Source organism: Cervus elaphus, unplaced genomic scaffold (assembly GCF_910594005.1).
Source record: "Cervus elaphus unplaced genomic scaffold, mCerEla1.1, whole genome shotgun sequence".
Lineage (NCBI taxonomy): Eukaryota > Metazoa > Chordata > Mammalia > Artiodactyla > Cervidae > Cervus > Cervus elaphus.
Window position 1 is genome coordinate 914,056 of NW_025316691.1, and position 20,928 is coordinate 934,983.

Genomic DNA, 20,928 nt, shown 5'->3' on the forward strand with positions numbered 1-20,928 from the left:
CATCATCAGGCCACTTGGGTGGCCAGTCTTTTTCCAGTCAGGCTTTGCCCTGGGTAAAGAAATTAATTGTAACCTAATTGGCAGTTTCCTTTGCATAGAAGCCAGAAGGAACTGCTAGTGAGGCTGGTGATTAACTCAGCGGCAGCTGGGAAATCACATTTGGGCATGAGTGTCCATCATCTGAGCGAGGCTGTTGCAGCTGGTCTGGGCGGGTGGGGACGTGGGTGGTGGCCACGGGTGCCTGCTGGGTGCAGCCTGGCCCTCAGGCCTCTGGGAGCAGAAGGTTGGGGCCTGGGCACAAGGGAGGAATTTGGGCTGCTGGCTCCATGCAGCTGGGCTGCAGATCTCGTCTGCACACCTCACTACCCCAAACTTCAGCCACACCCTGACCCCTTCCTGCCCATCAGCAGAGGACTACGTAGATGGCATGGCAGAGGAGGGGGTTGTCAGGAGACCTAGGCCTGGTTGCAGTTCCATTCTGAGAGCAAGAAGTGAATTCTCTTTCTCAGAATTGGGAAACAGGCGGGGAGACTGAGGTCTACAGTAAGAGCTCGGGTAAGGTGGGCAAGTCAGAGCTTTTCACGTGTGGAGGAAGGTACCTGTACGTACAGGTCTGTGGTGCCTCTGAGGCAAGGCCTGGTCCTCAGGTCTCTCCTCCTCTCTCCAGGCCACCAGCCACCCTGTCCAGGCAGGGCCCACACAGACAGGTGTGTGGGGAGACACAGTACCCCTGCATGTGATCGCCTGCCCTGCCCACTGTGGACCACACGATGAGGCTCAGTCTGAAGGGATGATGGAGGGAAGGTCTGCAGAGCTGGGCTATGTGTGAAGCCCCTGACCAGACAGGCAGGCAGGTGCCTGGGCTCGGCGCTAGACAGAATCCTCAGGAGCATGGAGAGCCCCGGGCATCCAGGGTGTGCCAGGGTGGCTGCTCACTCCTCCTTGTGTGCCAGGCCTTTGTGCCAGCTGGCCTTTGTTGTGTGCCCAGTCCGGGCCAGGAAGGCCACTCAGCCTTGTGGCCACAGTGGCACACAGGCTGTCCACTGAGGGCTGCTGGCTGCATTTGGGAAGAGGGAATTTAAGACTGGAATTGAGGCTGCTCTCATGGTGACTAGTGTCCTCACTGGGCACCAAGTAAAGTAGCTAGCCCTGGCTTGTATTCACCACCCATGTATGCACTTAGCTGTCCAGCTTTGGGTACACCTACACAGGCCAGAGTTTTCTTGATGATTTTGTAGAGAGGCTTCAGTTCCCAGCATGAGGACTGGGGCAAGCTGTCATATTCCCTACAAGGAGGCACTGGCTTGTGACATCTAAGCTGAGCCCAGGACCCGTGAACAGAGGTGGCTGGCTCTCAAAGGGCCACCCAGGCCTTCCCTTCTCGCCTGCTCTGTGCCAGGCATCAGGCAAGGTTCTGGGAATGCAGCAGTGAACAGGACAGGCCCGGGCTGGCTTTGTGGGTCTTTCCAGTCCAGCTTTCTTCCCACATCTTATGTGGGTCAAACCTGGCAAAGCTGCTTCATTTGGAAGCCTCTGGATGCCTAGCAGAGTGATGATGGTGGCGATGGTTGGAGGGTGGAGTGATGGTGGGTGGTGATGGTGTAGGCATGGTCAGCAGTAGTGGTGAAGCTGGTGGGTGAAGGTGTGAGGTGATGGTTGTGGGGAGGGTGGTGATGGTGTCAGTAGTGGTTAGGGTGTGGGGATGATAATATAGTGGGGGGCTGGAGTTCAGGTGAAGTTAGTGATGGTGGTGGTGATGCTGTGTAGGTGAGGGGGGTGAAGGTGATGGTGCTCGTGGGGAGAGTGGTGATCATGGTAGTGGTAATGGTGTAGCTGGGGGTGGTGATTGTGGTTGGGTAATGGTGGTGATGGTTTTATGGCCACACACAGGAGGTACTGAGCATACCATCAGCCCCATTTATGGCCAAAGTGGGGCTGGCCTGCAGGGCTCTCTCTGCGCTCATAGGCACTGGCTCTCCTGACCTGTGCTTTTTTCCTAAAAAGCCAAAATTACATTACAATCCCTTGCAAAGCCAGCCTCCATCTGGGACAAAAAATGGAGATCGTGGGGTGTGTGGAGCATCCTACAGGGTGACCCTGCCTGAGAGTGCACATGTGTGTGTGTGCATGTGTGTGTCATTCTGCCTAATGTCTCCCAGTTGGCAGTGTTCCTCAGTTACCAGGCCATCATTTCCTGAGCCGTGGTCAGTGATTTTGTTCTTAGGTGTCCTCAGGGTTTCTTTGCTCAATGCCAACTCTGGCCTCACCCAGGCAGGTCGTGCACTAGAGGGTGCTGTGTGCCCCACGTGAGCCTCATGGGGCGGGGAGGGGCATCCGTGAGGCTCCATTGCACTCATCCTGCCACTGGCCACCCACCTGTGGCTCCCTGTGCCTGTCAGACCAAGCCAGGGGGTCTTGACCAAGGTGATATCACCCATCTCTCTGATACCCTGCCCCCTCTCCTATCCCAAAGTCTCACTGTTTTCCAAATGTGCCCAGCTGTTAACCTCCCGCCCACCTTCCCCCCGCCACTCTGTGCTTAAAACCATTTATGTATTAGTTTGTTCCTTCCTGGATTCCTTTGTTGTTTCACTCACTAGTTTGTTGTTTCAGACAGATTGTGACATGATCTGACTGACCCTGGCTGCTCTGGGGCAAGTGGCCTATGGGGTCAAGAGTGGTCTCAAGGAGGGACTTCCCTGGTGGTCCAGTGACTAAGACTCTGTGCTCCCAAAGCAGGGGGCCTGGCTTCAGTCCTGGTTCAGGAACTTAAATCTTGCATGCCACAACTAAGATCCAGTACAGCCAAAAAAAAAAAAAAAGAGTGGGCTCAGGGAGGCTAGGTGGTCCTCTAAGCTGAACTGAGATGAGGGAGAGGATGGAGCGAGTTGGTACGGATGTCTCTGGTACTTGGGTGGAGGTCAGGGCTGGTGAACGTGGCATTCCTTGGCCCAGAGGCAGCCATTCGAGCTGTGGGACTGGCTGCCATTTGCTTAAGGATGCTCTGGAGAGAACACCTAGAAGATAAGCTGAGACGGAGGAAACCCACATGGGGGTGAGCAGGCTGGCTCATCAGAATGAAATAGGAAAGCACCAAACACAGGAGGTCCTGAAGCAACCAGAGAGAAGAGAGAACCAAGAAGGGAATCATCAGAATGAGTACAGACCTCTCAGAAGCAGGACAGCAGAATCACGCTTTTGAAGGACAGAATAACTGTCCTGTAGAAGTCTCAGGGCTTCCCAAGTGGGCTTCCCAGTTGGCGCAGTTGATAAAGGGTCTGCTTGCCAATGCAGGAGATGCAGATTCAATCCCTGGGTCGGGAAAATCCCCTGGAGGAGAAAATGGCAACTCCCTCCAGATATTCTTGCCTGGAAAATTCCATGGACAGAGGAGCCTGGCAGGCTACAGTCCATGGGGTCACAAAAGAGTTGGACATGACTGAACACTCACACACACAGAATTCTCTGCCCAGCAGAAGTGCCTTTCAAGAATAAGGTAAAAGTGTTTTAAAAAGAGGGGCAAGGGAAACAAAGACCCAGATTCATGTTTCTGTGAGTGTATGAGGTGGAAGGGGCGTGTGGGAGGGGCAGCACTGTTGCTAAACGTCCAGTTAAGTTGGCCACAGGTTCATGAGTGTCTGTTGCAGAACACTATTTTGACATAAATGTTCTGCAAAATATACTGCTTGTACATGTCAAATATTCAACTAGAATAAAGAGAAAATGTGAACAGGATATGAGAGGAGGGGCATGGGGTGGACGAGGAGAGGATAATGGTGCCAAAAGTTGCTGTCTGGGCGGTGGGGCTAGGGGGACCCTCCACAGGGACAGCTGGCCCTCAGGGAGAGGGGCAGCCCCTGGGGAGGAGTCCATGAGGTCTGCTTCCTGTTCCTGCAGAAGTGATGGCATTAGGAAACCACCGTCTGTTAAGGAGATTGTGCTGGGCCATAATAAAGCTGTCATCTGCAGGATCTGGTGCTCCACAGGCAGGAGCAGGGCTGCCCGGTGAGTGGATTCTGCGGGAAGGTACTGCCTTGCACACACATGTGGGCACTATTATCACCCCACTCAGTTCTTAGATCAGACCATCTTGCCATGTGTTTTTTTCTTGAGAGCCCCAAATTCTGGCTTTTACATTGCAGTCCTAGGACATTGGTTGTCTGGGGCCTTGTGTGGGATGACCACGGTGACTGCCACTCACTCTAGTCAAGGGTGCCCAGTTAGGAAGCACCTGCCTGGATCTGGGTTGGTATGGTCAGACTGGCAGCACATCCTCGGTCGAGGGTAGCAAGGAGGTCAAAGGAACCTCAGGGGAGTTGTGCATGGCCTCTCATGGCCAGGGCTGACCAGGGGGCACTGGTGAGGTGAGCCTGCAGTTAGGGCTGGGTAGGCTCGGTATGTCTCACTAAATGAGCAAGAAGATGGGGGAGGTGGGGGTGGGTCTGCAACAGTGTGAGAGAATGTGCATGTGACATGCTAAGTGTAAGAGAGATGTGTGTATCAGTCTGGGTCCAATCCAGAGACACCCACACAGCGACTGGACCAGAGGAGGTTAACATAAGAGTTGATCGGCAGTGATGAGTGTAAGAGAGCTGTGGGCCACCCTGAGGCAGAGGGCAGGAGCTTGGGGAAGGGGCTCCCTCCCCAGAGTGGGGTCACAGCTCACTGCATATTGAGAAGTTGGCTGGGTTGCAGGGGCCAGGACTGGTCTGCAGCCTCGGGGGCCAGCGGGAGGTGACCCTCCAGTACACGGGGGAGCTGAGGCTGGTGCACAAAGGCTGGTGATGGGTGCATCTGGGGGCTATGGGAGGTGATCGCGGGGCAAGGGCGTGGGCTACGTTGGAGCCAAGGGGCTGCGTGCATTTGGCATGGACTGAGGCAGAGCATGCAGGATGTCCCCACAATGTGCTGCAGAAGTGAGGGATGGCAACCAGAAACCCTCGTCCACCTGCGTGGTCCTCCACCGCACAGGAGGGCACTCACAGCTTCTGTGTGGGTCTGAGAATGTGTACGAGTATGACCAGTGTTCATGTGTGAGTGTTCACACAGGGCTGAGCTTGTGGACAGTTGAATGAGTGAAAGTGAAGTAGAAACTTGGGCCTGCTTCTCTCTGCATACAAATGTGAGTAAATGACACATCCAGCCAGGTGTGGAGCATTGAAGACTGCCTTTCCAGGATACAAAAATGCTGGTGACTGCGTGTGCCAAATGAGACTATCCATGCCTGGTGGCTCTGCTTGTAAAGATGCTGGAGGAGGCCCTCCTTGGAACAGGACTGCCTGCTGTCCCCACTGAGTGTTAGTTGCACATCTTCTCCTGCAGGGATGGGGCAGGGTGGGAGGATATGGGGCCTTGGGCCCACGTGCCTGTCTCTGTTTCCATCTGCTGCATACCTGTGCATACACATTCATGCATATACACACACAGGCCATGAAGGGGGCCTGGGGTCTCTGCAAATGCGAGCAGCAACCAGGGCCTTTGGCAGGTATGTCATGAGCAGTGTGGGACCCATCCCCACTCCTGTGAGAGCAAAGCCCAGCTCCTCACCCTCTGGTGTGATGCCAGGGCAACTTGAGGGGCCAGAACCCCACATGGTGCTGGCAACACCTGTCGAGGCAGAAACGTGGGACTAGGTGTTGGGGAGGACCCTGTCACCCAGCAGCATTCGGGGTGGAAGGTGTGGGTGGGGCAGGTTTTACAAGTCCTGCTGTGTTGACCTGACCCAAGTTCCAGGGGAGACTCTCATCAGAGGTTGGTCAAAAAGCCCTTCCTGGCAAAACGGTGCCAGCAGGGAGGGGTGGTCAGCTGGCAGGGCCTGGGGCTTCCTGGTGGGGCCAGCATCTGCCTTGCTTCTGAGTCCCATCGCCGCTTTCTTAGTCATCGTCCAAACCCCAAGATGCCCACCCTCCAGCTGTTTGACCATGGGAAGTCTTCTCACCTCCCAGCCTCCATGTTCTTACCTATTTAATGGGGCAGTGAAGAGGTTTGCCCAGTGATTATAAATCGGAAGTGTGAACTTCATACCGCGTGTACCTGTGCAAAGGTGAGGCCTATACCAGCTCCTCCTCTCCCCAGCCTGCCCTTCTCTTGTTCACAGTCAGAGAAAATGAGGCCCAGAGGAGGCTAGAACTTTACAAAGGCTGCACAGACCCAGGAAACTGGACACCTCTGATGGCCCTTTCTGGGCTCTTCTCCTTCACCCTCTGGGGTTGGCCCCATCATCTGTAGGGCCCACCATAGAATGCAGATTGTTCTAGAATTATGAATTATTTTAGGACAATGACAGGAGAGCATTAAACCAAGTATGGGGAACTGTGGTCTCCCCAGGCTACACCCCCCTGAGGCCAGCCCTGCACCCACACCCTCGTTCCCTACCTTGGACCATGTGTTTTTCCATCTAAACGTGTCTGTGACAAGGAGGAGCATTAAGGCGGCCATGCCCTGAGTAGGGACCACCTGGGAAGCGTTTTAAGTGCATTTAAGACTGTTTCTGCTCACAATCATCGCCCAACCCACAAATCACTTTTGGCAGCAACAGACCAGGCCCCACATGGATCCTGTAGGACCTGGCTCAGAGATGAGAGCAGGCAGTGCTCTCATCCTGCACGTGAAGTCTGTGTGGTGGTGACTGGACCAGCTCGGAGGTGGGGGCTCCCTGGAGCTCAAGGCACCTCCCAGCCCCTGGACCATTGAATGTACATGTGCTCAAGGGGGCCCCAGGGGAGGAGCCCTATTCTGGATCTGCTCCTCACTACCTGGTAGGTGGAGTGAGCATCTCGCCCCCGCTTAGAAGACCGATCTGCAAGCCCTACCCCCCATGGGTGGCTCCCAGGGCTGCCAGTTCTTGCACAGCTGACCAAGGCCACAGGGATTATATCCTGAGAGAATAAGAAGGCAAAAGTCGCGATATTCTGCTGATGTGGGTGCAGGCGTCCCACACCATCCTTGACAGTACTCCGGAGACCAGAATGCAGACCTCACTTCTCCACGGAGAGCTCTGGCACACCAAGGAGAGCTGGTGGCCAGGCAGGCTGGCAGACACAGGCTGCCCTTGGCTGTGTGCCATCTGGGGGACCCACCCACACCCACCCTGGGCTTCCCCCCTCCCCACCAACTGAGTCTCCTGCAGCTCTGGGGTTGGGGCCCTGAAGGCAGCATCTCAGATCGCTAGTGGTTGGCGCTCACCTTTCTGCCAGGATGAGGAGGAGGCTGGCAGCACAGAGCCCCCTTCCCATCCAGCATGGTGTCACAAGCCTGGACTGCCACCAGGTCACCACCCTGTCAAGCCACTGGGAAATCTCTCATTCTCTTTGTGGCCAGAAAGTCAACCTTCCCGAAAGATGGTGCACCCTCCGGGGCTGCTTTCTACTGCAGGCCAGCGTCCCTGACTTGCGGTCACCGCTCAGGACTTGGGTTGGGGGTGGAGGGTGGGCACAGTAACCGTGGGTTCTGGGTCATGTGACATGGGGTTGAGCAGGCCGGTGAGGGCTATGCTGCTGGAAAGACAGCCCTCCAAATCCCAATCCCCTGGCTGGCTGCACATGTGCCCTCGAGCATACAAACAACTTTCTTTCTGTCCTGCCCAGGTGTCTGTTTGCAAAGCAGTGATCCCATCAGCAGCTCCATCTGGGGCTGCGAAGAAAATGCAGGGTCACCATGTGCCACGGGGCCTGGCCTCGTGCTGTGTGAGTCCACCTGGCCGTGCTCACCCCACTCTGCACCTTTGAGAGGCGGGGTGGGTGAATGCGGTGGGCCAGGTCCTCTGGAGAAGGTGGCAGTGGAGGGAAAAGCAAGCCACTCCTCTTGCTGTCCGCAGGGCTGTGAGCATCAGCTTCTGCGCTCCTTCCCCAGCCCCCCACAGCCCACCCCAGAGCTCCCCCTAGACTCTTTGACTTGCAACCTTCATGGAGTGTTGGAGGGAAAGGAAGCTGGGCTGCTGCTTATGAATCAGGCACTTGTTTTGGGGCAGCAGGGCTGTGTCTGGTGTTGACCCCCACTTTGAATCTGCCTTCCCAGACCCGGCCTTACTGGGGCAGGACAGGGGGCCACCGTGGGCTCGGAGCCCTTCTGATTTCTGTGAGGAGTGCAGACCCAGGTTTATTACTCTGCCAGGCAGTGCAGTGGGGCTTCAGTGCACTACAGGTGGGGAGCAGCTGCCCCTTCCCTCTCGTTGGCTGAGGAAACACCACAGGGACCCTCCTGCCTTTGTCACAAGAGCAGTATGAGCAGTGCTGTAGGGTCCTCTTTGGGACCCCGAACTGTGTACTTCTCAGGAAGCGTGAGCCAGTGGAGTGCATCCTAGCTGTGCAGGAGGATCTGTCAGCTGTGGCCTGTCACTCTGCCCAGCTTGCAAAAGGCCTGCTCCGAGCTAGTGCCATTGGCTGCCTTTTCACAGAAGCATCAAGGCCAGTCTTGAGGCCATTTGGGGCTGACACAGTTCTCTGAGCTGCCAGCCATCCCTGCTAGGGTTGGCTACTAAATCCCAAAGAAATGAACACTCTGAGTGTATCTGAGAGGCAGCCCATGTCCTCATGGCCAGTTGGGAGGCTGTGGGACAGGAGGGTGGCATCCAGCCATGTGTGGGTGGCTCCTGTCGTGGTCTCTACCAGTGAGACCCCCGGCAAGGGAAGTCAGGTCTCAGTGCTCCCTCCTCAGAGTTCCCCAGAGTGACTTCTTCCTAGGGCTCCTGGAGCTGCCACCGCCTTGGATGGCAGGCAGCATGATGCTCTGGGTGGATCCCTTCCCCCAAGAGGTGGCAGGGCAGGAAGGTCACACGCAGAGCCTGACTTGGGCACAGGGCCAGCTCCTTGGAGTTCAGCTGCCCTTCCCAGTACCTCACCTGCAGAGACCCAGTGATTCTGGGTCCCACTCCAGGGACAGCACTCCTAGGGAGCAGTTTTCCGAAGGTCTAATAAGTCAGCTCCGTACCTGCAGCCCCCTCCTTCCATCTCTGTCTTTAGTGCCGGGTGTGCAGTAGCCTTTGACTACTGGCCAGAGCATCTCTCCCCTCCATCCTCTCCGCCTTACTTACCTTTGTCCTTAGCCCCATTTGTCTTTTCCCTCCTTCCCTCTCTCTCCCTCTGTTTCTCTTCCTGTTCCCTCCCTCTCCTGCTGGCTCCGTGGTCCAGCCTGTTTGGCAGGGCAGCACCCACACTGGGTGGGTGGGACCCAATCAATGCACACTTCAAGTTGGCATTCCCAGCCGGGTTGCCTTTGAAGTCATCCTTGGGAAGCCTGGCACAGTGCTGGCAACCTTCCAGTTTTCTTCTGTTTCACCACTTTGGGATCCAAAAGGTCTTCACCAGTTCTCCTCACCTGACTCCAGTTGGCTCTTGATTGTTTCCCACACACAAGTGCGTCTTCAAGGACCCAGGCAGCCCCAGGGTGTCTTCCACTGGTGTGGAGCGGACCAACCACTCACCTTGGTGGCTGCAAGAGAAGCAGAATGTAGGTGGAAACAAATTGATTGAAAAGAGAAATTGCTTACACACAAGTACAATGTTTCTCATGTTTGCTTTGTGTGTTAGTATTTTTTATGCTTTGTAGAGAATATTGGCAGGTTTTCAGTTTTTTTTTAAAGCATCACCTGCCCATTTATCCATCTTTTTAAAACTTCTTACTATTTAAAAATAACTGTTTATGATGCAAAATGTTGAACATACACCAAGTCAAGAGAGTAGTAGGATGAGTGCCCCATTGGTTCACCCAGCGTGGCCATGGTCAGCATCCCTCTTCCTCATGGCATTTACAGCTCTACCCATAGCCTCTCAGTGATAAATTTAGGCCACATTTACATACGTTGAAATGCACAAATCTTGGCTGTATGTTGTTGACAAATGGATGTCCCTGTGTGACCCACACCCCATCAGAATATGAAACATGTATGTTTCCCAGAATATGCCCCCTGCTTTTCCAGTCTATTACCTCCCCTACCCCCAGCTGGTACCCAGTTTGATTTCTGTCACCTAAAATCAGTCTGGAACGGTGCCATGTGATTCTTTTGTGCTGCTGCTTCCACTTGGCAGGATGTCTATTAGATGTGTCCAGGCTGTCGTGTGTATCAATAGTTTGTGCCCCATCCTAACTGCATAGGGTTCCATGGTGTGATGGACTGGGGTTTGTTATCTGATAACCTGCTGGAACACATCTGGGTTCTTCCCAGTTCTTGGCTCTGTGAATAACCCCAGCATTTGTGAACAAGTCACTTGACGGACATATGTTTTCATTTTTCTCAGATAAATGGAGTGGAATTTTTCGGTACTATGGTAGGAGCATGTTTGACTTTAGATGAAGATTTTGTTACTTACAGGGGCTTCCCAGGTGGAACTAGTGGTAAAGAACCCACCTGCCAATGCAGGAGGTGTAAGTGATGCAGGTTCAATCCTTGAGTCAGTAAGATCTCTTAGAGGAGGGCATGGCAACCCACTCCAGTATTCTTGTCTGGAGAATTCCAAGGACAGAGGAGAGTGGAGGGCTATAGTGCATAGGGTTACAAAGAGTTGGACACGACTGAAGCGACTTAGCATGCACGAATGTTGTTACTTATAAAGTGCTCTAGTTCATCTTCCCTGCCTGCTCTGCTTTTCTGGCAGCGTCTTGTACACTTCAAAACTCTGGCTCCAGGTGATTTGCTCAGAAGCTTGGGTGAAAGCCGAGTGGTTTACATGCTTATCTATCTCAGGTAATCGAGGATGATATTGCAACTGTTTATGCTTCCTCACTTCCTCCTCTTTCTGTTTTAAAGCAGTGTATTTGCAGCTAGTGTTTAGCTATACAGATAACTGTGTGTTGATGTTCTTAGGAATACAGATGAGAAAGACCTACTTAGATCAGAATTTTAAATTAGTGAAGTTTTCTTTTTTGGCCCACAAGGAAGCTATTACTAAAATGTGAAGTTAGGCCGCTGGGAAAGGTGGTCTGCCTGGGAGGGCTGCTAGGCTCTGCACCGTGGTCGTCCCTCAGTCCCTCCTTCCCTCACGTGTTTCCCTGCCTCCCACAGCCCCGCTGGGACTCTACTTCTCCAGGGACGCTTACTGGGAGAAGCTATACGTGGACCAGCCAGCCGGCACGCCCCTGCTCTATGTCCATGCCCTGCAGGACGTGCCAGAGGAGATGCCCAGCTTCCGCCTGGGCCAGCACCTCTACAGCGCCTACCACACGCGGCTGCACGAGAACAACTGGGTCCGCATCCAGGAGGACACGGGGCTTCTCTACCTTAACCAGAGCCTGGACCACAGCTCCTGGGAGAAGCTCAACATCCTCAGTAAGGGGGCGGCCCTGACCCCACCCCCACATGCCTCATTACCCACCCCGCCCCGCCCTCACCTGGTCCTTCCTTAGAGCCCATCACACAGCTCCTACGACTCCTGCTGTGTAAGAGTGGAGCAAGTGAGATGGGGCTGGCCTGTCCTCTTTGTCCAGCCCGTGAGGGAGCCAGGATGAGCTTGAGGACCACTGATGACCCTCAGGCCTCCTGAGGCTGTTGGGATTTTGGAGAACTTATGTGGAGGACTTGAGGGGCTCTCTCCATGCTGGCTCCAAATGTCTTCCAGTTGGATTAACAGAGATGTGGGGTTGTGAGAGAAGAGTTAAGAAAGGCTAGAGACATCCCAAGATCTTGATTTAGTGGATGATCTGGAACTTGGTGGAGAAGCAGCTGTTTGCACGGAAAGCCCACCTTACCATCAGCAGCAGGCTGCTCTTGGCACCTGGTGAGGACTGGGGCCTGGTGCCGGGGAGGAAAGTGGAGCAGGAGGAAGGCCTGGACGGCTTCTCAGAGCAGGGGTCCAAGCTGGAGTGAAGGCCACGTGTGACCCTGGTACTGGGAGGAGGTTGTTTGTGGAGCAGAGTTCTGCCTTGTGGCACCAAATGGTGATCACAACCCCACCTCTTGCTCTATAGACATGGCCTCCCTGGACCCTCACGCCAGCTCTGAGCTCCTGTGAGTGCTGAGAGGCAGACACTCTGCTGTGAACAGTACTGCCAGAGTGAAATTTGCCAAGGGTCTGAGTTTCATAGGAGGCCTGTTCTGTTTGTGATTGGAGAGCAGCCTCATGCACCTGCCAGCTCTAGTCAGGAGAGAAATCACAGTAATTAGAACAGAGAAAGTTTATACGGAGAATTATTAACCACAGCAGGGGACTGGAGCAACAGAGGACAGGCTAATAAGAAGCAGAGAACTGATGAATATGGGAGGAGTAGATGTAGCGGGGGGACACTTACCTAGAGCTAAGATAGAAGGCCCAGGAAGAGCCCCCGCCCCAGCTGAGATCCAGATGGGTTGGACGGGGGTTGCTATGGTGCCTCCATGATGGAATTTGCCAGAAATCCCCTCTCTAGGTGCTGGGGAAGTCTGTGTCTCTGCAGGGGTGGCATGGAATTCCCTGGGGGTCCCGTGGTTAGGACTCTGAGGTTTCATTGTTGAGGTCTTGGGTTCAGTCCCTGGTCAGGGAACTAAGATCCCACAAGCAGCAACACTGGCAAAAATAGAATAGAATAAGTGTTTTATTTATTTTTAATTGAGGGATAATTACAGTATTGTGTTGGCTTCTGCCATACATCACAATGAATCAGCCATAGGTATACATATGTCCCCTCCCTCTTGAACCTCTCTCCCCCCTCCCACCCAATTCCACCCCTGTAGTGTTTTTAAAAGTGAGAAAAGAAAGAAAGTGGTTGGGGTAGTGGGTGAGGGAGGGAAGGGAGGTCACCTGAGGTGCCAAGAGCCTGCCTTGGGGAAGCACTCCATCTTAGACCCAGGGTTCAGCGCACCTCTCTGAGGAAGGGTATTTGAACTGAGACTTGGAATAATCAGAGAGATGGACCTGTGAGGCACCCCCCAGGACGAGGGAGCAGAGCCATAGGGCCCTGAGGCTGCCAGATCCCAAGTCCAGGGCCGTAGGGGGCAAGCAGGAGGTAGGGGGCAGGGCGGGGTTCCCAGCAGAGCCCTGCTAGCCTTGGTGAGGACTAGGCTTTGCGCCAGCCCCGAGCTCCTGCCCTCTCCCCATTCAGGTCCCAGCTGGGTGGGTGTGGCTGACACCCTGGCGGGGCCTGACTTGTCTCTGCAGACGGCGGCTTCCCGCTGCTTACCATCTACCTGCGGGTCTTCCTGTCACCCACATCCCTTCGTGAGGGCGAGTGCCAGTGGCCAGGCTGTGCCCGAGTGTACTTCTCCATCATCAACGCCTCCTTCCCGGCTTGCGGCACCCTCAAGCCCCGGGAGCTCTGCTTCCCTGAGTCAGGCCTGTCCTTCCGCATCCGGGAGAACAGGCCCCCTGGCACCTTCCACCAGTTCCGCCTGCTGCCCGTGCAGTTCCTCTGCCCCAACGTCAGCGTGGCCTACAGGCTCCTGGGAGGTGAGTGCCAGGCGCATGGAGCCTTCCTCGATGCCTGCCGAGTGCCAGGCATGGCCCTGCGGTTCCTCTACATGAGCCGTCCAAGTTGACTACACCACCCCACCATCCATTCATTCAGAGGCCCACGTGTATCTCATGTATGCTGGCCACAGGCCAGGCATGGTTCTAGGGACCAGGGATGAAACAGTGAACAAGTTCAGGCCCAAATCCTGCCTGTCTGGACCTTCCACGCCTGGGGCAGGTGGAGACCACACAGGCGCGAAGGACGTCGGGTGGCCTCTGAAGGGGCCAGGTGGGAGGTAACGCTGAGAAGGCACAGAGTGGTGGAGACCACTGTCCTAAGTCAGGTGGCTGGAGCAAGGTAAAGGAGGGTGCCCAGCAAGCAGGGCGAGCTCATTCAAAAGTGCGGAGGGGGAAGTGCGGCTGGAGGGGAGGGCAGAGGCTACTGAGGGCAGAAAAATGCAAGGGAGGGGGCAGGACTTCCTGATGAGGGGACTAGGGAGCCATAGAAGGTGTTTTCAGGGGTGGGGGGGAGGGTGTCATTGACAGGATATAACTTACTTTAAAAGGTTAGTCGGGCTGATGTGTTCGAAATGATTTGGGGCGAGTGGTTTGGAGGAAGCAGGAAAACTATGAAGAGGCAGGAGACATCCTTGAGTGAGAGGATGAGGACTGGGGTTGAGGGTGAAAGCCTTTAGGCCACAAGAAGCAGGCAGATTCTGGGCATGTTTTTGCAGGAAGATCCAGCAAGATTTTCTGGGGAGTTGAATGTGGGGTGTTGAGAGATTCACGAGGGGACCAAGCATGGTTCCAGGATTCCGCCTGAGCCACTGTAAGGACAGTGGACCTTGTCACAAGATAGTCCTACCACACGATGGCCCTGGGGAAGCCACATGGATTTGGGGTAGGGGAAGGGCACTGGATCCGAGTGGAGATGAGAGAAGGCAACTGAGCCGCTGTGTGAGGTGTCATTGGACAGTTTAAAGGGGACTTAAAGGGGACACTTATTACGCTGGACGGCTGGTAAGTGAAGCCTGGATTCCCACCAGGTTGATGGCACCCACACATGGTCATAACGTTAAAGGAGCGCTCAGTAGTGTAAGGAAAGTAGTCACTCACACTCCCACATCCCTTCATTTATCCTGCCACAGGGATGGATGTCTTTGTACAAAGTTGTCCCCAAAGCATATGGTTTAGTGTGCTGCCTTTTTCGCTTAAAAAGAAAAGCCATTTTTGTAACCATAAGCAATATAGGGAAATGTGTAGTTCACATGTAATATGTGGCTCTGATGTGATTTTCCACTAAGTGGAGTTGACAGCCCTCCTGAGGTTGGCTATGGGGTGGTCACTGTTGACCTTCAAGCGTTCAGCTTTTCCCCCTTTCTGGGTCCTTTCTGGAGGATGAATTCCAGGACAGGCTTGGGTTGAAGAGTATATTGTTATTACTGGTCCTCCCCTCACCAGGTTGCAGTGAGTCATTGAACTTACAGCAGTGTCTGGCGATGAATACACACAGCATCTCATCTTCTGGGGCTTCCCTGGTGGCTCAGCTGATAGAAAATCTACCTGCAGTGCGGGAGACCTGGGTTCAATCCCTGGGTTGGGAAGACCCCCTTGGAAAAGGGAACGGCTACCCACTCCAATATTCTGGCCTACAGAATTCCATGAACTGTATAGTCCATGGGGTCGCAAAGAGTCAGACACGACTGAGCAACTCTCACTTCACTTCATCTTCTGGCGAGGAAGCTGAAGAACAGAGACAGAACCATCAGCCTCAGGCCACGCAGCCTGCAGGTGTATAGGGCAGAGATCCAAACCAGGCAGTCAGAAATATTTGTGTGTTAACATGAAATTACACCAGATGTCCCCAATGTTAGTTTTCAAGTGGTGGAATTGTGGCTTTTTTCTCACATTCTCTAAAATGAGCATGTCTTGCTTCCACAGTTAAGAAAATTCCTGACAGTTTTTCAAATACCAGCAAATGCTAGGAGCTGGATCTCTGGGCCTGCAGCGTGACTGGTGCCAGCCCTCGCCACAGAGGAGGCAGGCAGGGTGTGTGAAGGGGTGTGCCCTCCTAGGTGATTGGGTTGAGGACCTGAGGCAGACCTCCTGGTCCCTGCTCTTCCCTATCAGCACCAGTGCAGGCTGCAGGCACAGTGACGCTCAGAGCATAATCTCCACTGCAAACTGCTTGGAGGCTGTGCTCCACTGTGGAAGCTGAAGAGGGGCCACGGCCCAGGCCCAGCATGCACCCCAGCTCTGTCTCCTCTTGCACACTGCTCCCTGTGGGGCCCTGAGGAAGGCAGCTCACCCTCCCCTCAGCTCAGGGTCATCCTGGGGTTGCTGGTCTGTTTGGTGCTCAGGTGAGAATCTGCCTTTCCGCTGCGATCCGGACAGCCTGGAGGTGAGCACGCACTGGGCCCTGGACCGTGAGCAGCGGGAGAAGTATGAGCTGGTGGCCGCATGCACGGTTCGCATGGGCATGCGCGAGGAGGAGGTGATGGTGCCCTTCCCTGTGACCGTGTATGACGAGGACGACTCTGCGCCCACCTTCTTCGGGGGCGTCGACAGTGCCAGCGCGGTGGTGGAGTTCAAGCGGAAGGAGGTGCCTATGCGTTTGTCTGGTGCTTCTCTAGTGTCTGTCATCTCTTTGTTGGGCATCTGGGTCTCTCCATTCGTCATTTGTTCCTCGGTCTATTCAGCTGTCCATCTAGCCATCCAGACATGTGGCTGACCATCACTGTGGTTATTCGTCTTTCATTTGTCCATCAGTCTGTCTGTTGGGGTTTTGTTGGTTTCCAGGACAGCTGAGGAGGAGAGAGGACCAGCCCCGCTGGCCCCGAGCTGACCTCTGCCCTGGGAAGCGGGTGAGGGGAGGGGTTGGGGTGCCGGTGGGGTTGAGGGTAAGGGTGCCCAGCCTCTGACTCAACCATCAGGGCTCGCATCAGAGGGGCACAACTGTGGTACTGCAGAGGCGGGGCACACTGCCCCAAGGAGACGGAGAGGACATCTGCCAGGAGGGCGTTCCCTTCTTCGGGCTGTCAGCCCCTCAAGGGAGGGCCAGTGAGTTCAGGGAGGGTACCCCGGAGTGGAGGAAGACAGGACAGTGGATCCGGCAGGGGTGTCCCTGCGCCGCCCCTCCCATCGGGGCCCCGCCTTCCTCTTGCCCGTGCAGGCGGAGAGTGACTGCCACCTGCTGGGCCCTGGGCTGTCCTGCAGCCGGCAGGCTGGCGGGAGCAAGGGGAGGGTCGGGGTCAGATATGCTGTAGTTGGCTGCTTCTCTGGACACCCAGGGAGCAGGTTTGGTGGATGGATGGGCAAGAGGAAAGCACATGGAGTAGGGAAATGTCCCATGAGCCTGGCAGAGCAGCTCCATGGTAACACTGTGGAGCCTGGCCAGGAGTGAGAGCAGAGATGACATGTGGCTTTACTCAGAACCCCCCTCATGACCCCATCTAGCCTGGGGTACAGGAGAAGCTGTAGGAGAGCATTCTGGTGGACACTGCTTAGGTCCCAGCTCTGTCATCTGTCACTGCATGACGTTGAGCTAACTTCTCCACTGTGCGGGGCCCAGCTTCCTGGAAGGAGAGTGGGGGTGCCCACTCTGCCCTGTGGGGACCTGAATGAGGTCTTCCACAGAGCACCAGGGCATCTGTTCTAACCCATAATCATGGGAAGTCTGGAGATGCCATTGCACCTGTTGCAGAGGTGAGGTGCAGTGGCCCAGGAAGGGTGACAAGCAGGCTGGCTGGGGGCCCCTTGCAGCTTGAACCCTGGTCAGTCTGTCTCTGGAGCCAGCTCTGACCGCACACACCTGATCCACCTGCGGGGCACGTGCCCTCCTATGGGCTCTGGCTTTCAGGGCCCTGACTGGCCCCCGTATTCTCTGCAGGGCACAGTGGTAGCCACGTTACGTGTCTTCGATGCAGACGTGGTGCCAGCCTCCGGGGAGCTCCTGAGACGGTACACGAACACGCTGCTCTCTGGGGATGCCAAGGCCCTCCGGACCTTCCGAGTGGAGCACATGCCCAATGAGACCTTGGCCCAGGCCAACGGCAGCTTTGTGCGGGCAACCGTGCATGACTACAGTAAGAGGGGACCAGTGTGGCCTGACAGGGCCCCCTGGGGAACTGGCGACCTGCTTTTCTTGGGCAGAGCAGCACCCTGCACAAGTAGACACCTGTCCTGGCCCTCTCAGCCCCAGGTGGCCACCCCTTCCAACCCTCTTCCCAGCCTTTGTCTCTGCTGGGCTCACCTTGGCCACCTTGGTGGGTGTTTACAGGCTGTCCTTTCTCTCTGAACTGCCCCAAGGCCAAGGCTGACCCTGGCAGGACCCCCACCACACTACCCTGTGCTGACCATGCCAGGGCTCACTGCAACCTCCTAGGTGCCCAAGTGTCCAGGGATCCTTGACCCTCCCCAGCAACTCTCCACTAACAGGAGTTGATGTCCAGTAGCAGCTCTGTGCCCTCAGATTGGAGGGTTCTGGGATGACTGTCCTGTCTGACTTCTGAAATGTGCCCACCCTCAGGGCTAAGCACCACGTGCCCCCAGGGCTCACCTGCAGGATGGGGTGTCCTCGCCAGTTGCCAAACCTCCCCACCTCCCTCGCCTGCTCTCCTGCCTGTGTTTTGTAGGATCACCTTTCAAATATGCCACTTGTGCTTGGATCCTTGTTTGGAGGCCTGCTTCTGGGGAACCCAGGATCACTGGTGCCTTTACCCCTTTCTGCCTGACCCAGTCCTATTTCCTGTCTTCTTCCTCACCAAGCTCTGATGACCTCTGTTCTGTGCAAGGGAAAATGTCATCCTTGCCCCTGCACACTCCCTCTGTATGCCACGTGCACCCAGAGATCCTTGCCTCCTCTGTTCTCCACTGAATGGGGATCTTAGCCTTGGCACACGGTGACAGCTCAGGAGTGCGGAAGCCCCTGGGTGCTTCAGGCCTGTGGAACCTGAGGGTCCATAGGAGGCTGGTACTGTTGCAAGGAGTTCTCAGGGGCCAGGACAGTCTTTCTGGGACCTTGCTGGTGGTGGTGGTGGGTCTTTACCTGTGTGTGCTTGCCCCGACATGCATCTTTCTCATACACATGCACACACACACACACCTCACTGAGGTTACCTCCCAGCTGAGGAGGGTCTTCTGGGCTCAGCTCAGCACAGTGACTCACATTTAATATAGTTCAACCTTAGTGCCTCCAGCCAGGTCTGTTGTCTGTGTACCGTGCGGGTAGAAGTACCTGTTGTCACACATACGCCCATGTGTCCAGGGAATGCTTTGCAGGGGAGATGTGCAGCAGCGTGGGGCAGTGGTCTCCACCCTGGGCAGGGCCCCTACCTATCATCATGTGCCTCCACCCACAGGGCTGGTTCTCAACCGGAGCCTCCCCATCTCGGAGAGCTGGGCTGTGCAGCTGGCCGTGCTGGTCAACGACTCAGACTTCCAGGGCCCGGGGGAGGGTGTCGTCCTCCTCCACTTCAATGTGTCCGTGCTGCCCGTCAGCCTGCGCCTGCCCAGTGCCTACTCCTTCTCGGTGAGCCGGCGGGCCCACCGCTTTGCCCAGGTGAGCTCCTGGCCTCTTGCCAGCCTGGGGAGGGGAATGGAGGAGCAGGGACCCCCAGGGTGGGGTCACATGGGGGACACCACCTCCCTGAGCACACAGAGTGGCCCTGGGGAGCAACAGGCACAAAGCCAAGTAGGCTAAGGCCGTGGGAGAAAGGAGTGGGGCTGGTGGGCTTTGTGGGCCCCTCTTTGCCCTCTCCCTTCTCAGCATTTTTACATTTTTTACTAATGAAAGAGCAGTGCCAGGTAAATCTATGCTGACTTGGAAAGACATTCCCGGTGAAGGAAGTGGGAAAAGTAGTTTGCAGAAGTATTGGTCTTAGGTGGCTCCGTATGTTCAAAACCAAGTCTTCATTGCTAGAAATTTCCAAGTGTGCAAACACAGGCATTAGTGGAGACCTCTGCAAGGAAAGACAGGAAGTGCTTCTATTTCCTACTTTCCTGCAAGTCTGTTTGCTAGAGCTTATTTTGCATTTGTCATCAGAAAATAGTGATTAGAAGTAGGAAAAAAAAGGGAAGTAGTAAGAATTTGTCAAAAGGATATAAGGGATAGATAAGAGCGATCTCTTTTCCTCATATCAGCCAGTGTTTTACGTTTTGGTGCAATTCTTTCTAGAATGTTTCTCTGAAGCACTTTTTAAAGTTTACTTGCAATTATGGCAAGCATGACTTAATATACTGCATTCTCCTAATGGCATAGCTGTGGCCATGTGCCCTTTAGAATATCCCATTTAGGGTCATCTCCTAACTAGGACAGTGGCTTTGCCAGTTTCTGTGGTTGGTTCCCATGCCACCTCCGCTCCTGACAGCCACTTAGTACCCAGCACAAGAAGAGCCCCACCCTTGGACACAGCCAGGCTCCCCACTTGCCACCCCCGCCAGGCCTTTCCTGGAGGCAGAGGGCAAGGCTGGTGAGAGGTGACGAAGCAGAGGGGCCTGACGGGTGTCCAGGGGGGCTGAGGCGGGCATAGGCATTGCCAGGGGTGTGTCAGCAGAGCCAGGCAGTGGGGAGGGTGATGAGGGCTGAGTGGGAGTGGGGTCTGGGAGGGCGGGCCCCACCAGCCTCTGCAACACCTCCCACCCCTGACCACTAAGTCTTTCACTGTGCCTGGACTCAGGAGGGTGCAGAGACCCGAGTCTCAGCCCAGCCTTACACACACTGCTGTCTCTCACCAGCCCCCCCTTAGCATTCATGATTATAAATTGAAAGTGGTGATCTCAGGCAATTTTGAGGATCACAGGAGAAAGTGGAAGTGAACCTGCTCTGTACAAGGAAGTGCTCGGAGCCTAGGAGGTAGTTTTGTTGTGATGTGAGGAGTGGGCTTGGTGGAGCCTGGCTCTGCCCTGGGCCTGAGCAAGGCTGAGCAAGGGCCTGGCCTGTGGCTGCAGGCAGGGGGCCCTGTGCCACCACTGCCGCCAGGCCCGCAGCCCTCGACCTTGACTGGTCAGAGCTTCTGATCTCAGGCCCCAGCAGCCCTAACTCCACCTTGGGTGGTGAGGTAGGGAAAAGGAGAGTCCAGGCCCCAGTGACCACTGCGGCCGTGAGGCATCCCTGGAGAAGTATCCCTTCTCTCCCAGGGGTTCCGGCCCAAGTCTTGGAGGAGGCTCCAGGACCTGGGTGGGACAGCAACCCTGCTGTGTGAATTATGGCCCAGGTGCTGAGCTCTGGCTGACCAGGCAGGCGACCCAGGCAGGACACTGAGGATGGACCCTAGTGGTGCCCAGAGGGGAGGGAGGTGTGTGGGAGGCACCCAGGTTGCCTCTGTGCCCGAATGAGGGAGCAAGTGAGGGGTGAGCCGGGCAAGCCAGCAAGTGCCTCCCGGGCGGGCCAGTCCCTAAACCAAAGCCCGGCACCTGTGTTCTTTTCACCTCTGGCTCCCAGGAGCAGGGATGAAGGGTGGTGTCACGGTCTGCGCAGGGCCAGGCCAGGCCAGGCAGGCAGATGGGTCTGCAGATTCCAGGGGCATGGAGCATGGGGAGATTGGGGGCCACCATCTCTGGGCTGAGTGGG

The 20,928-nt window shown here is 55.5% G+C and overlaps 1 protein-coding gene across 1 annotated transcript in view; it reads left to right on the forward strand.

The window, feature by feature from the left end:
- LOC122691266 (proto-oncogene tyrosine-protein kinase receptor Ret-like) overlaps positions 1-20,928 on the forward strand; it is a 49,885-nt gene that overhangs the window by 11,695 nt on the left and 17,262 nt on the right. Inside the window, exons 2-6 of the mRNA XM_043897919.1 lie at positions 11,000-11,263; positions 13,068-13,355; positions 15,719-15,960; positions 17,248-17,443; positions 18,719-18,918. Coding sequence (XP_043753854.1) covers positions 11,000-11,263; positions 13,068-13,355; positions 15,719-15,960; positions 17,248-17,443; positions 18,719-18,918 — 1,190 coding nt within the window. The remainder of the gene's footprint in view (positions 1-10,999; positions 11,264-13,067; positions 13,356-15,718; positions 15,961-17,247; positions 17,444-18,718; positions 18,919-20,928) is intronic.